Source organism: Ornithorhynchus anatinus, chromosome X5 (genome assembly GCF_004115215.2).
Source record: "Ornithorhynchus anatinus isolate Pmale09 chromosome X5, mOrnAna1.pri.v4, whole genome shotgun sequence".
Classification (NCBI taxonomy): domain Eukaryota; kingdom Metazoa; phylum Chordata; class Mammalia; order Monotremata; family Ornithorhynchidae; genus Ornithorhynchus; species Ornithorhynchus anatinus.
Genome location: NC_041753.1, coordinates 37,488,567 through 37,503,180, shown reverse-complemented (window position 1 = coordinate 37,503,180; position 14,614 = coordinate 37,488,567). Strand labels below are relative to the sequence as shown.

Below are 14,614 nucleotides of genomic sequence, written 5' to 3'. Positions count from 1 at the left end.
GATCATGTTTCTAGGAGAAGGGAAACAGAGTTGGCAGAGTCAAAGGCAGCTGAGAGGTCAAGAAGGATTAAGATGGAGTAGAGGCCATTGGACAAAAAGGAGGTTATTGGTGAACTTAGAGAAGGCCATTTTCCTGGGGTGAAAAAAATTGTAGCCAAATTTGATGGAGTCAGGAGAGAAAGTGGTGGCAGCAGGTGTACATTTGGTAGAGGAATGGTAGGAGGGATATGAGGTGATGACTGTCAATCAGAAAAGGAGAAAGTTGAGTAGGGACCTAATTGAAATTTACAAAATTAAGAAGAGTGCAGGGTGAACCTGACATTTTGATTCATCGAATCCCACAGCACCAGAATGAGAAGACACCCACTAAAGTTTGAAAGTGGTAAGTTCAAAACACTTTCATACAGTGGCTGGTAAGCACAAGTAATCTTTATCTCATGAAGTTGATAGGCTGAAGGTAACAGTGGATTCAAGAAAGGTTCGGATAACTTCAAGGATGATTAAGGATTGTTAAGGAAAAGTTGGGGGTACAAGGGGAAAAGGTGGGATTGCAAGATGGTACATTAATTTGGATGTCAGGGAGTGGAACCATCAAACTGTTCTATCAAATCATCATGTTGCTACCATCCTTCTGGGAGGAAAGAACTGTTTATCTGACCCAGTTTGCCATTTTCTATTTTCTTCTAACCCTTAGCAGCTGACTGTCTGATACAAAAATACTGCTATATTGTGTTTTCATAACACGTTTTGGTTTGAACATCGTTAGGGAATTAGGGAACATTCATTTGACAACACAGGCCTATTTGGAAGAAATAGCCTGGGAGCATGTTTTTGAAGTTGGATTGGGTAAGTACTACATAAAACAAGTCTCTTTAATTTTTTTTTCAAGAATGCAATCTCTGTCATAGAGGTGGACTAGATGCATTTTACATTACAGCAAACAAAGATCTGCCTTGACTAGAGCATCAGCTTTCTCGTTGATCTTCCTACCTCCTGTTTCTCCCGACTCTAGTCCTTACTTTACTCCACTCCTTGGACCATTTTTCTAAAAAACGTTCAGTCCATGTCTCTCCACTCCTCAGAACCATCCAGTGGGTTGTCCATCCACCTCAACCTCAAACAGAAAGGCCTACCATCACTTTTAAAGCACTCATTCAGCTCTCCACCCACCTATTTTACCTCACTGATCTCTTAATATAGTCCTGCCCTCACACTTGGCTCTTCTAGTGCCACATTGCTCACTGTAACCCAGTCTCATCTATCTCATTGCCGACCCCTTTCCTACGTCCTCCCTCTGGCCTGGAACTCCCTCCCCCTCCATATGCGCCAGACCATCACTCTCCCCAGCTTCACAACTTTATTAAAAAAATCACACTTTCTCCAAGAGTCCTTCTCTGATTAAGTTCTCTTTTCCCAGGCTCCCTCTACCTTCTTTTTCACCTATGCACTTGAATTTGTACCTTTTAAGCACTTGATATTCATACCACACTCAGCCCCAAAGCACTTATGTACATATCCATAAGTAATTTATATTATTGTCTCTGTCCCTATCTAGACTGTAAGCTCCTTGTGTACAGGAGACAGGTCTACCAACTCTGTTGTACTCTCCTAGGTGCTTAGTATGGTGCTCTGCCCACAGTAAGTGCTCAGTAAATACTGCTGATTGGTGGATTGGTCATTGAATTGAGACCCCAGTGGAATGGAGGCATGCCTGGCCTACTCCATAGTGAAGTAATTATTTTTCATAATACATTTCAATGCATAGATTAGTATTTTTAACTTTCACAATTCATTCTTTGGATATGTCAATTATTTACATTGTATTTATATGCTGTACAGTCAGTTCTGCCATGGCACAGGTCTTATTTGCATGTTTTTGGCTAGAACACTGCTGAAGAATTAGGAAACTTGCATCCTGGGGACTTTGTAATCCCAAGTTTTTATGTTTTTATTTTGGATTTTTATCATTAGTTGTGACAAAACCAGGAAATGAAACAGTAACACAAATAACAATTGTGGTAGTGGTTAAGTGCTTACTATGTGCCAAGAGCTGTACTAAGCGCTGGGGTAGATAATCAGGTCCCACATGGGGCTCAAAGTCTAAGTAGGAGAGAGATCAGGTATTGAAGCCCCGTTTTACAGGTAAGGGAACAGAAACACAGAGAAGTTAAGTGATTTGCCCACTGTCACACAGTAGGTAAGTGGCTGAGTTGGGATTAGAACTCAGGTCATCTGACTCCCAAGCCATGCTGTTTCCCCAGTACAGGAAACACAGGTGATCTGTCCAATGTTTTGCATATTTCAAATGGGGAAGTTGTTGGAACTGGTTTTTTGGGTTTTTTGTGTTTTGGTTTTTTTAAAAAAATACACTGGCATCTTCATTCCCCAGGGTACAAATTGGAAACTGTGTGACTAAGGCAAATTCCTAACTTTGCTCTGTGAAGAACATATCAGCATGAACCGAGTCTTAACTGGAGGACTATTTAAAAAGACAACTGTTAATCTAGATCAATTCCAGGACATTTACAGCATACCATTTGGGCAAAATTTTAGGACACATTTTCTAGCCCTTCCCTAAGTAGGATGAGCAGTATGTTTCTAAATGGGCCTGTTAAGAAACGAAGAATATTGCAAAATTGTGCAATTCCTGCCTAGATAACCAAGCCTCTCCTAGCCAGGGCCATATGCTCAGTTAGGATTTTGAGTATCCTACCATCAGTAGGTTGGATGATTATTGGTGAATTTTTCTAAGTCATGTATTCTTTCTTTCTTTGTCCCCCGAGGCATACTGAGAGAGTTGACTCTGGAGTTGCAGATACAATCTAAGGAAGTAGAATAGGCAATGTGGAATGAATCTGGGAGCCAGTTTTTGGTTCCTCTATTTGAGCCCAATCTCTGACACTGGCTCTACCACTGATTCTGCCATGAGCAAGTCCCTTAACTTCATCGTTGTCAGATTCCTCATTTTTTAAATGGGGAGAATAATAAAGCCTCTCCTCCATCACAGGGATTTTGTAAGGGCAAAATGAGATAAAGTGACATAAAAATGCTTTATAAAAAGAAAAATGCTCTATAAATTCAAGGGAAAAGGGGGAAAATATATCTGTGCATCTTCCTCAGCACTCTCATCCACTTGTTGGGGAAGGCACTTCTGCTACATAAATCATTTGAGTTTGAATGTTGACTACTAACCAAGAATTGGAATATGATAAAATTGATTTCAGTATTATTTCACACATGGCCTGCATGCCATTCCACTGAAAGTTTCACAGTAAACATGAATGACTATATCTCACAGTGACAGCTTTTCTTGCCCCAATCTAGATGACTGGAGATGGAAGGGTGAGAGGTTAGCGAAACTGTTGCTGTGTGGAAGCTGGGGAAGCCTATGAGATGAGAAGGATCTTAAAACCAAATATAACTTGCCAGGATTTGAGACTTTGGATCAAATTAAATTTTCCTCTAGGATTATGAAAGATTTCAGCCAGCCTTGGTGAGGTTTAGAGTCACCCATAAAATCTGAGTTTCCTACTGGGTTTCAAGTGCTGCTTGTCACCTATCAGAACAGTTCTTCAAAGGTTACTTTATAGACTATCATTTCCAAATGCACAGCTCTTAAACCTTTATGTTGATTAAATAGATTTGATGTGGACAGATGGCACCAATCAATAGTATTTACTGAGCACTTGCTATGTGCACAAATGCAATGCTGTACCAAGTGCTTGGGAGAATACAATATAGTAGAGTTGGTAGGATCACATCTAGTGTGGTTTAGTGGAAAGACCCGGGCTTGGGAGTCCGAGGTCCTGGGTTCTAATGCCCGCTCTGCCAGTTGTCAGCTGTGTGACCTTGGGCAAGTCACTTAACTTCTCTGTGCCTCAGTTACTTCATCTGTAAAATGGGGATGAAGACTGTGAGTCCCACGTGGGACAACCTGATTACCTTGTATCTACCCCAATGCTTAGAACAGTGTTTGGCACATAATAAGCACTTAACAAATACCAACATCATTATTATTATTATTAATACAGAACAATACATTACAAAGTTGTTTGTGAGCAGTGGAAGCAGAATGGGTGGCAATTCAGCTGACTAGCCTTTGGATGTTTCTGAGTAGGCAAGGTGACAGGATTTCTTGAGGTCTCATCATCCCTCTGACCTTTCCTCACTCTCTATCATTTTCTTGCTCCAGACCCAAAGACTGGAGAGTTGGTCATCACCTAGTCTTCCCCCATTGCCTAAGGAAGATAGTAGAAGGGGCACTGTTCAGTAAGCAGTGACTGTCATAAATCTTTTGAACATGTTAATCCTCTGGGCTAGCCCTCGATCTCTTGTTTGATTATTGCAGGATAAGCTAACTTTGAAAAATACATCCCCTTCATTTGATTTCTGTGAAGGTTTCTTCCCTTTCTTTTCCAGTGAGGGGAAATACTTTAGTAGATAATATCATTTTCTGCCCAGGAGCATGCCATTTCTTAAACTGAGGCACAAGGTTTATTTTGTGGTACATATTTCCCTATTCCTCAAAAACCTCCAGTGGTTGTCCATCCACCTCCACATCAAACAGAAACTCCTTACCACCAGCTTTAAGGCACTTAATTAGCAGTCCCTACTACTTCATCTCACTGATGTCCTCCTACAATCCAGCCCATACACTTTGCTCCTCCAACGCCAACCTACTCTCTGTACCTCATTCTTGTATATCTCATCGCTGACTCCTTGCCCATGTTCTCCCTCTGATCTGGAATTCCCTCTCTCTTCATATCTGACAGAACACCATTCTCCCCATCTTCAAAACCCTCCTAAAATCACTTCTCTTCCAAGAGGCCCTACTTGACTAAGCCCTCATTTCCCCTACTCCTCCTCCCTTCTGGGTCACCTATGCACTCGGATCTGTACCGTTTAAGCATTTGATATTTACCCCCACTTTGGGCTCCTCAGTACTTATGTACATATCTGTACATTTCCCATCTGTAATTTATTTTATTGTCTGTTTCCTTCTCTAAACTGTATGCTCCTTGTTGGTAGGGATCATGTCTACCAGCTCTACTGTACTGTATTACCCCAGGTGTTAAGTACCGTGCTCTACACACAGTAAATGCTCAATTAATATGATTGATTGAAGAATGAATTGGGAGACAGCTTCCATCACACTTGAAATATTAATATGAGTAGCAGCTTCACAATCTGAGTTCACAAAGTAATAATCAGAGTGACTGAAAGTCCCTTTTAAAAAAATTCAATAGATAGTCCCAAGTCAATTCCACATAGAATTTCAGTTCCAACTTCATTCTTAATGAAACAAAGTTTATCTTGGTAAACCTTGATCACAGCTGGGCATAACTGGCAATTTTTGCTTGCAAGAGTTCTACTGACAGTGAAAGTTAAACCAATCTCAGCAGTTTGTCCTTCCAGACTATAACTGAAATGAGAACTAATAAAGCGTCGTACTTCATCTTAGACTATAGGCCCCATCACAAAACTCTGCTATGGTCTCACATAAAATTATCTATCTCTGCCTAGGGCAGGCCCAGCAGGAGAGTAGGAGAGACAGTCCAGATCAGAAGTGAGGTTTGCTGTGTGAGGAGAGACTGAATACAGCCATATTCTCTGTGCGTTATGCCCTTATTCGATTTAATAGTCTGTCCTTTTCACTGAATTTAGAACCATCATCCTCAATTGTGTGTACTGTCTGCAGAGCACTGTTCTAAGATCTTGAAAGAGTAGGAACACCATCATTCATTTCTTTTTTTAAAGAGAGGATGATATAGCTTGCTTCCTTACTTAGCCAATTTGAGTGAGCACCAGACAGAAGAGTCAAGAATCTTCAAATAAAAAGACAGTGTATTTTATTTTATTGTCTTCATTCTCAGTAACATTATAGGTTCTTAATTCATCCTTAGTAGCATTTACTGAATGCCTACTGTGAATAAAACCTCATTCTAAGCACTTGGAGGAGTACAAAAGAGTTAGTCGATATGATCTCTGCCTTACAGTCTTTCCGAAAGCATAGGTGTCCACTTCAAAGGGGAATCACCACCAAAACTAACTCGTACACTGAAACCTGATCATTTCCTCCAAGGGTTGGAAAGAACCCAAAGGGTGGCTTTTTGACTGATTGGCTATTTGAATCCTGTGGCCTACCAGTCTTCGCTTCCCTTCTCCCACACCCTCCCTTATAAATCTCTGCCTCCTTCTCGTGCCGGTTCACAAAATGAAAAGTCAGTCCCTCTGCCTGGTACCTTCTTGGTCCTTCCCATTTCGTTCATTCAATTGTATTTATTGAGTGCTTACTGTGTGCAGAGCACTGTATTAAGCACTTGCAATTTAAGGTAAAATCTCTCTCACCCTTCTGCACCCCCCAAAATGAATTGGAGTACAATGGGTCAAGTATAGGTGTTTCCTCAGGTAGTTCAAGAAGGCTTAATAGAAATAATAATTATGGTATTTGTTAAGCACTTACTATGTGCCAGGCACTGTACTAAGCGCTGGGGTGGGTACAAGCAAATCGAGTTGGACACAGTCCCTGTCCCACCTGGGGCTCACAATCTCAATCCCCATTTTACAGATGAGGTAACTGAGGCCCAGAGAAGTGAAGTGAAGTGACTTGTCAAGGCCTCACAGCAGAGAAATGGCAGAGCCAGAATTAGAATCCATGACCTTCTGACTCCCAGACTCTGTCCACTATGCCATCCTGCTTCTCTGAACACAAGTCTGGGAGGCAGAGGACCTAAGTTCTAATTCTGGCTCCCTACTCTGTGACCTTGGGTAAGTCACTTGATTCTCTATGCCTCATTTTCTTCATCTGTTGAGTGAGGATTCAATTGCTACTTAGACTGTGAGCCCCATGTGGGATGTGGATTGTGTCCAACTTGATTATCTTGTATCTACCTCAGCGCTTTGTACAATGTTTAGCATATTGGAAGCTCTTGACAAATATCACAATTATTATTATTATAAATCACTTGCATACACTTATAGCACCTTTCTAACCAGAACACCCTTTTTCCTGTCTTTCAGTGAGGTAGTGGTACTATCCCCATAAGTTATATATAATGTATACATATTCATTTTTTAAAAGAATTACCATATGAAAAAAGTGCCTCGTAATTTGTATCTAGTCAGAGTTTGTCTCTGGTTTAGCTGCAGTACTCTAATTTTAGGGAGCCAGAAAGCAAATGCAAGTCCCCGTGACAGCATGTTGTGAGAATTGCTGCTGTTGGGCTGAAACCTGGTAGGAAAGTCTAAAACAAGAGCCTTAGCCACAGCCCTCCATTTTTGAATCACCAACCTGTTTCCTGTCAGCCTGAGACATATCTCTTTTCATTTGGTTTGTGATCGGTAAGTTTTCTGGAAAAAAGCATAGTGAACATGCAGCTGAACCACACCAAGGGAGTCTGTCTGCCTGTGAACTAACTCTTTCTCTTCCCTTTCCCCTCTTGTGTTTCCTTGTCCTGTAGACCCGTGACCAAGGAGTAGACTATAGAGGTGGAGTCATGCTTCACCCGGCCACTTCATGTTGGCAGCCATTCCTAGGTTTGGCTGTCCTGTTAGTTCTCATGGGCTCTACCATAGCTTGCCCAGCCCGCTGTGAGTGCTCAGCTCAAAATAAATCTGTCAGCTGTCACCGTAGGCGGCTGACTTCCATTCCCGAAGGCATCCCCATTGAGACCAAAATCCTTGACCTAAGCAAGAACAGGCTAAAGAGTGTCAATCCTGAGGAATTCACATCTTATCCACTGTTGGAAGAAATCGACGTGAGTGACAACATCATCGCCAATGTGGAGCCTGGAGCCTTTAACAGTCTTTTCAACCTGCGCTCCCTTCGATTAAAAGGAAATCGCCTGAAGCTGGTCCCCCTGGGGGTATTCACAGGACTGTCAAACCTCACCAGACTGGACATTAGTGAAAACAAGATTGTAATTTTGCTGGATTACATGTTCCAGGATCTGCATAACCTGAAGTCCCTGGAAGTGGGAGACAATGATCTGGTTTACATCTCCCACAGGGCCTTCAGTGGGCTACTTAGCCTGGAGCAACTCACCCTGGAGAAATGTAACTTAACTGCAGTACCAACAGAAGCCCTCTCTCACCTTCACAACCTCATCAGCCTGCACCTGAGATATCTCAACATCAACATTATGCCTGTATATGCCTTTAAGAGACTGTTCCGCCTGAAACACCTAGAGATTGACTATTGGCCTCTCCTGGACATGATGCCGGCCAATAGCTTGTATGGCCTAAATCTCACGTCTCTCTCCATCACCAACACCAACCTGTCCACAATCCCGTACCCCGCTTTTAAACACCTGGTTTACCTAACACACCTCAACCTCTCATACAATCCCATCAGCACCATTGAAGCTGGGATGTTTGCCGACTTGATCCGGCTGCAGGAGCTGCACATGGTGGGGACCCAACTTCGCACCATCGAGCCACATGCCTTCCAAGGACTCCGCTTCTTGCGTGTGCTCAATGTGTCACAGAACCTTCTGGAAACTTTAGAAGAAAATGTCTTCTACTCTCCCAGAGCCCTGGAGGTCTTGTCCATCAGCAACAACCCACTGGCTTGTGACTGCCGCCTCCTTTGGATATTACAAAGGCAACCTATCTTACAGTTTGGAAACCAGCAACCCATGTGTGCTGGTCCAGACACCATCAGAGAAAGGTCATTCAAGGATTTCCACAGCACTGCCCTGTCCTTTTACTTCACCTGCAAAAAGCCTAAGATCCGTGATAGGAAGATGCAGCATCTGCTGGTAGATGAAGGGCAGACGGTTCAGCTTGTCTGCAATGCCGATGGTGACCCACAGCCAGTGATCTCCTGGGTGACACCCCGAAGACGACTGATTACCAATAAGTCCAATGGAAGAGCTACGGTGTTGGGAGATGGTACCTTGGAAATCCGCTTTGCCCAAGACCAAGACACCGGCATCTACGTCTGCATTGCCAGCAATGCTGCTGGCAACGATACCTTCACAGCCTCTCTTACAGTGAAAGGATTTGCCTCGGACCGTTTCCTCTATGCTAACAGGACCCCTATGTATATGACAGATTCCAACGACACCAATTCCAACGGCACCAATGCCAACACATTCTCCTTGGACCTTAAGACCATACTGGTGTCCACAGCCATGGGCTGTTTCACATTCCTTGGAGTGGTCTTATTTTGCTTCCTCCTCCTGTTTGTGTGGAGCCGAGGCAAAGGCAAGCACAAAAACAGCATTGATCTAGAGTATGTCCCACGCAAAAACAATGGTGCTGTCGTAGAAGGGGAGGTGGCTGGGCCCAGAAGGTTCAACATGAAAATGATCTGACGGTCTCCCAGTAGCAGTGCTTTTTTTCTGTTTGTAACCAATAAACCAGCCTGGCATGGCAAATTGCTAGGTAGAGAGGCAAGCTTTAATGCAGCTGCCCCTGTGTCTAATGGGTTATACAGAAACGGGAAGACTTATTTGTGGTTGTTCAGTGGAGCCTCTTCCCCAAGAGGCAAGTGTGTGTCAGGGCCTTTCACAAAGTTGGTTTACTAATTGTTTGCATTGCAAATATTGGCATTCTGGGGATCTCAGTAATGAACCGTTGGCTCATGTTCATGGACAATTGTTCAACATTTTCTACCACTACAAAGAGAAAAAGGGAAAAAGAACAACCTACAGTGTAGGATTTACATATTACAAAAGACACATTTGTCTAAAACATACTCTACAGTAAAAATTTGTATCGCTACTTATCCTCTGTTAAAACCTTGCATCATACCCCTGGTCGGTTCAGCACCAAAAAGAAATGGATCTCAACTTTTCTTTTCTTTTTTAATCTCTTCATATAGATCGGGTATGGTTTAAAGCAATATGTATTAGAGGTTGTGCTGTTAGCTATGAACCACTGCTGACCCCAGTGTGATGACCTTCCCGTAACTAAAGTCAACCCTGAAACTAGGCTTCTGTATTTACTAATGAGAGAGATCGCAGGATCTGTTTGGCTCACGTAGGACCCCAGAAAACACCTCCAAGGCAAAATGCTCAGCTCTGAGATCTTCAGTTCATATAAATAAAGGCACGTGCCTAGTTTTGATACAGAATGGAATATTTTTTATACCTGTGATATCACACTGGACCAGTTTAGAATAACAAAGCCCAGGAGCGGGTATGTTACTAAGATGTGGTCAACCTTTGAAAGGCAAGGCAGATGTTAATAATTAAAGTTTTCAGTTTTTAATCACAACCCAGTTTTAATTTTATATGCCACTATTATTGTGTTAATGAAAACCAAAAAAGAAAAGAAAGAAAAGATAACGAAGTAAGCATTTTTATGTATCATAGGGAAGCTCTCACTTTAGTAGTTAAAGAATTTCAAATGTACAAAAGTTCTCTGGCTAGGAATGAGCTCTTCTCAGATGCCAATAAACTAGGGCTATCCATGCAAAACATGAGGATTATGTGACTAAGGAAGTGCTTAAACCATGATAGTCTCCAAAAGGCCAAATCACTGCCAATTATAATGGACTTCTAGCCACTCTCACTGTCTAATGCTGTCTATTTACAAATACTTGATCAACATAAAAGTTCATTTCCATGAATGGATGACTTCCTTTCTTTCCTCACTGCTGTTTTGCTAATTACATTAGAGTTGTGTTTCCTTGATAATATTCTAAAGTAGAAAAGATAATTCTGTTTTATTTAGGATGAGGATGAGAAGCAGTAAGACCAATGTGAAGTTACCATGGTGAACGTTTCATTTATGACTCTTTGTACACCTCTAAGCAGTGTCACACCCTTTGCCCAGCTGGTACAAAGGTGTCCAAAATAATTTATCACAGGTGAAGATCTCTAAGTTCTAATATTTTCCAGATCTTAAGAAAACCTAGACTTCAATTACACCCCCTCCCCACATTGATTGAGTCAAAATGAAGTTTACATCAATTTCTCTGTATTTGGTTCAAGACTCTCAAAACAGATTTTTAAATGAGCTGCATAAATTTTGACTAAGAAGATAATTGGTTCAAGAATAAGATTTACTGGGTAATGATATATTCAACTAGTGAGGAATGCATATGACATTCTTCATATGAGACATTTGAGATTAAATTAGAGAAAAGATAATCTATCTTTAAGGTACACATTTTCTGAATTGGATTGAGGGTTTGGGTTTTGCAATTTGAAGTACCAAATCTGAGGATGTGAAAAGACATTTGCTTTTTTCCCTGTTTGAAATTCTGTGGAATTTTAAGAAAGTTAAGTATTCCCTATAAAACAGAGCCCAAGAAATTGATTTTGCAGACTGAATAGCAGCCCAACCAGAATTTTATTTTACCTTAACCAGAAGAGTTAACTACCCAGACAAGGTGGAAAATTTATAGAGTTGTAAGTTGGAAACTGTACGTTTGTTTTTCTTGATATTAGCTGTAGATCCATTCTTGATCTATTCCCATTTTGTGATGACGACCTTATTTAGCCCTAACTATATAAAACTAAATTCTGAGGTAATTTCTGCCAGAATAATATTTGGTACATATCCTAAATGGAACATTTTCTCTTAAATTAAAAAAAAAGGATAATTAAAGAGGAGTTTGGCCTTCAAATATTAAACTAAAAATGAATTATATTGTAAATTTAACTCTTAATTACTAACGAAAAAATAGTTTTCTAGGAACAATGAATAAAAAGGTTCATCTTTACTGTCATTGCCAATTTAATTTTAAAAAAAGTCTAATGCATGATTTCAATTGAAAAATGGCTGCCCCTAAATTATTTCAGATAATTATCTAAATCACATCTAGGTACTTACCGGTTTCAGTGTGGCATAGGGGTAGTCCTACTTAAAATCATTCTGGACCTAAAATTCACTGATGGGTTAATTCTCTAGTGATTTAAGTCATGCCCACTGAATTGGAAAAGGACTGCATGCAACATTCTCAGATTTTACAGATGAGGCAGCCACTCTTTTGACATTTCAGGGTAGTAACTCCTCCAGATCTCTATTTAGAGAAAACATGAGATCATGTGCTAAATGGTTTGGAAGTTCGATGTAACCCACAAAGTGACTAATGTCTAAGTGTCTAACTCATAGGATCTGGCTCAGTATGTGCCAGTAGACCCTTCTTCCCAGAATCCAGTTAGCAAGTCTCAGCACTTCCATTTGCCAATATGTTAAGAAACTTAAGTAAGGAGAACTTCATCTAATTCTTCTAAAGGTTGCATGGCCCCAATCTGCCCAGCACCATCTTGTTGCCCAGTGCCATGAAAGATCCAAGCCATAGAATAATTCATTGCCTTTTTCTATTCTGATTTTAGTTCTATGAGATATATTCTGGAGGTTTTTTTTTTTTTCCAATGCTTTGAGTTTGTATAAGGAAAGCAGATTTTTACTCAAAAAAGTCTTGAAAATGCAAGTTTCAATCAATCAATTGTATTGATTTAGTGTTTACTGTGTGCAGGGCACTGTACTAAACACTTGGGAGAGTACAGCACAACAATTTAACAGATGCATTCCCTGTCCAAAATGAGCTTAAAGTCCAGGGGGTTTCTTAATGGACAAAACATTTATAGCTTCATTTCAGCACATTGAATTTTGTGGCAGTACATACAGACAACCTCCCTATCCACCCTTTAAGATCCAATAGAGAATTTATTTGGGGGCATTTGTTTTGTTTTCCAGTGTGCCTTCCATTTCGCCTGAGAGCCCATCCTATTGAGAGTTGCTGTCCAGGGTCCCTGGGCTCTTCCCCTCTGCCAGGGCTATGAGACTCCCAAGAGTAGCAGTGTAGAGTGGTGGGACAGTATTGGAGCCTGAAAAAAAGGTCCAAATGCAATCCATCAAGCAGTCTGGCATGCCTACTCCTGAACTAGATTTAGAGATGGCACTAGTGACCCATACCTGACCTCCACAAGCCCTATGAATGGTTAGTTGGTGCTATAGGTTTGCTTTTTCCTGAGCAGACTGAGGTCAAAAGGACATTCCAGCAAAAAAAACCCAAAACAACCACATTCACATGCACTTGACCTTGTGCAGAAATGGACAAATACTCCTTTTATCCTCAATTTTTTGGAGCAAAGATGCTTACTCTCTACGGTGGTTTTGTTAAAAAAAAATTCAAGAGCGCAAAGTCCTGACTCTTCCAAAATTCAAGCAGAAGTAAATATACTCTTATCCTGGCAAATCTGAAGAGTTAATTTAGATGGAGTTTCTTATATTTTTCTCTAAAATCATGATTAAGTAACATTTCCCACACTTCTACCTCTCCCATGGGGTTTACTTTATTTCAAGACACACTGCTCTGAGCTGTTAGAAAATGCATACTCAGGTTTCTTGACTCTCCCTCCCCCTACCCCCAAAAGTATAATTTTTTCACTCCGTAGATTGACCAGAAGTATAGAAAGCACAAAAATAATCAGTCAATGTAATTCTTTCCATGTAGATCAATCGATAAATAGCACTTATCAAGCACTTACCATATGCAGAGCATTGTACTACGCCCTTGGAAGAGTCCAATACAATAGAATTTGTAGGCACAGTCCTGCCCACAAGGAGCTTACATTTCATCAGTACAGTGCTTATGTTCCCTCTGTTTGTTAGAAGAATCAAAAGTGAAGCAAAGGAGCCAGGATGACTATTTTCATTTTTTGACATATTGGCCCATCCCAGTTTTCGGTGTACCCTTTTTTCATTTTAAACCGCATTTTCCTTTGTGTCACTTTCCTTCCTAACCCAGTGGCCTTTGTTCAGCCCACACAATCATTTCCAAATAGCCCAGAATATTCCACCAAAATATTTCGACTAGGCCAGAATCAGTGTTGCCTAGTGGATAAAGCATGGGCTGGGGAGTCAAAAGGACCTAGGTTCTAATCCTGACTCCTCCACTTGCCCACTTTGTGACCTTGGGCAAGTCACTTCATTTCTCTGTGCCTCAATTACCTCATCTTTAAAATGGGGATTAAGATTGTGAGCCCCATATGGGACAGGGACTGTGTCCAACCAGCTTATCTTGTATCTACCCTAGTGCTTAGAACCGTGCCTGGCATACAGTAAGTGCTTAGCAAGTATCATTAAAAAAATAGATTCAGTCACTGGGGAACCCAGGACAAAACTTTAAGCAGGGTGGGACCAAAGCCATTCATTTCATTTAGTATTTAGGGAAAGATGCATCATCCAGTACTGCTAGGGAAAAGGTCCTGGAAATATTCTGGAGAATAACAGCCACATGGGCTAATAAATCATATGCCTGTTGGTTTTCATTGACTATCCTGACACCGGTATTGTGCTCTCTACCCTAGTTTTCTTTCTTTCTGCTGAATTCCTTGGTGTTTACTGGCAGAGGGGATACTGAGTTATTGTTAGAACATCTTGTGTGGAAAGCCTCGAGGCATGAAATGCTATTTCACATTTTGACTGCTGAATCATACTTGGGATAGGTAACAGATGGTGTTTCAAAATGGCCTTCCTGGTACATTGGGTTGCACCTGATGTGATTGCCCCTACCACTGTGAATTAGGGACATTTACTGAAGCTTCAGTATAGCTCAACAGCAAAGTACTTAATAAAAGCTCCCCAATACAGAAACCTTATGACACTGAAAATACAGCCAACACTTTGGGGCATTTTTCAACACAAGCAGGCA

General features: G+C 41.1%; 1 protein-coding gene across 2 annotated transcripts in view; it reads left to right on the top strand.

Moving 5' to 3' along the window:
- The window catches only part of LINGO2 (leucine rich repeat and Ig domain containing 2), a 900,663-nt gene extending 890,018 nt beyond the window's left edge, over positions 1–10,645 (top strand). For both annotated transcript variants that reach the window (XM_039910913.1, XM_039910914.1), the window contains one exon: positions 7,461–10,645. In XM_039910913.1, the coding sequence (XP_039766847.1) occupies positions 7,497–9,317 (1,821 nt within the window). In that variant the 5' untranslated portion in view covers positions 7,461–7,496 and the 3' untranslated portion in view covers positions 9,318–10,645. The remainder of the gene's footprint in view (positions 1–7,460) is intronic.
- Positions 10,646–14,614: the final 3,969 nt, after the last annotated feature.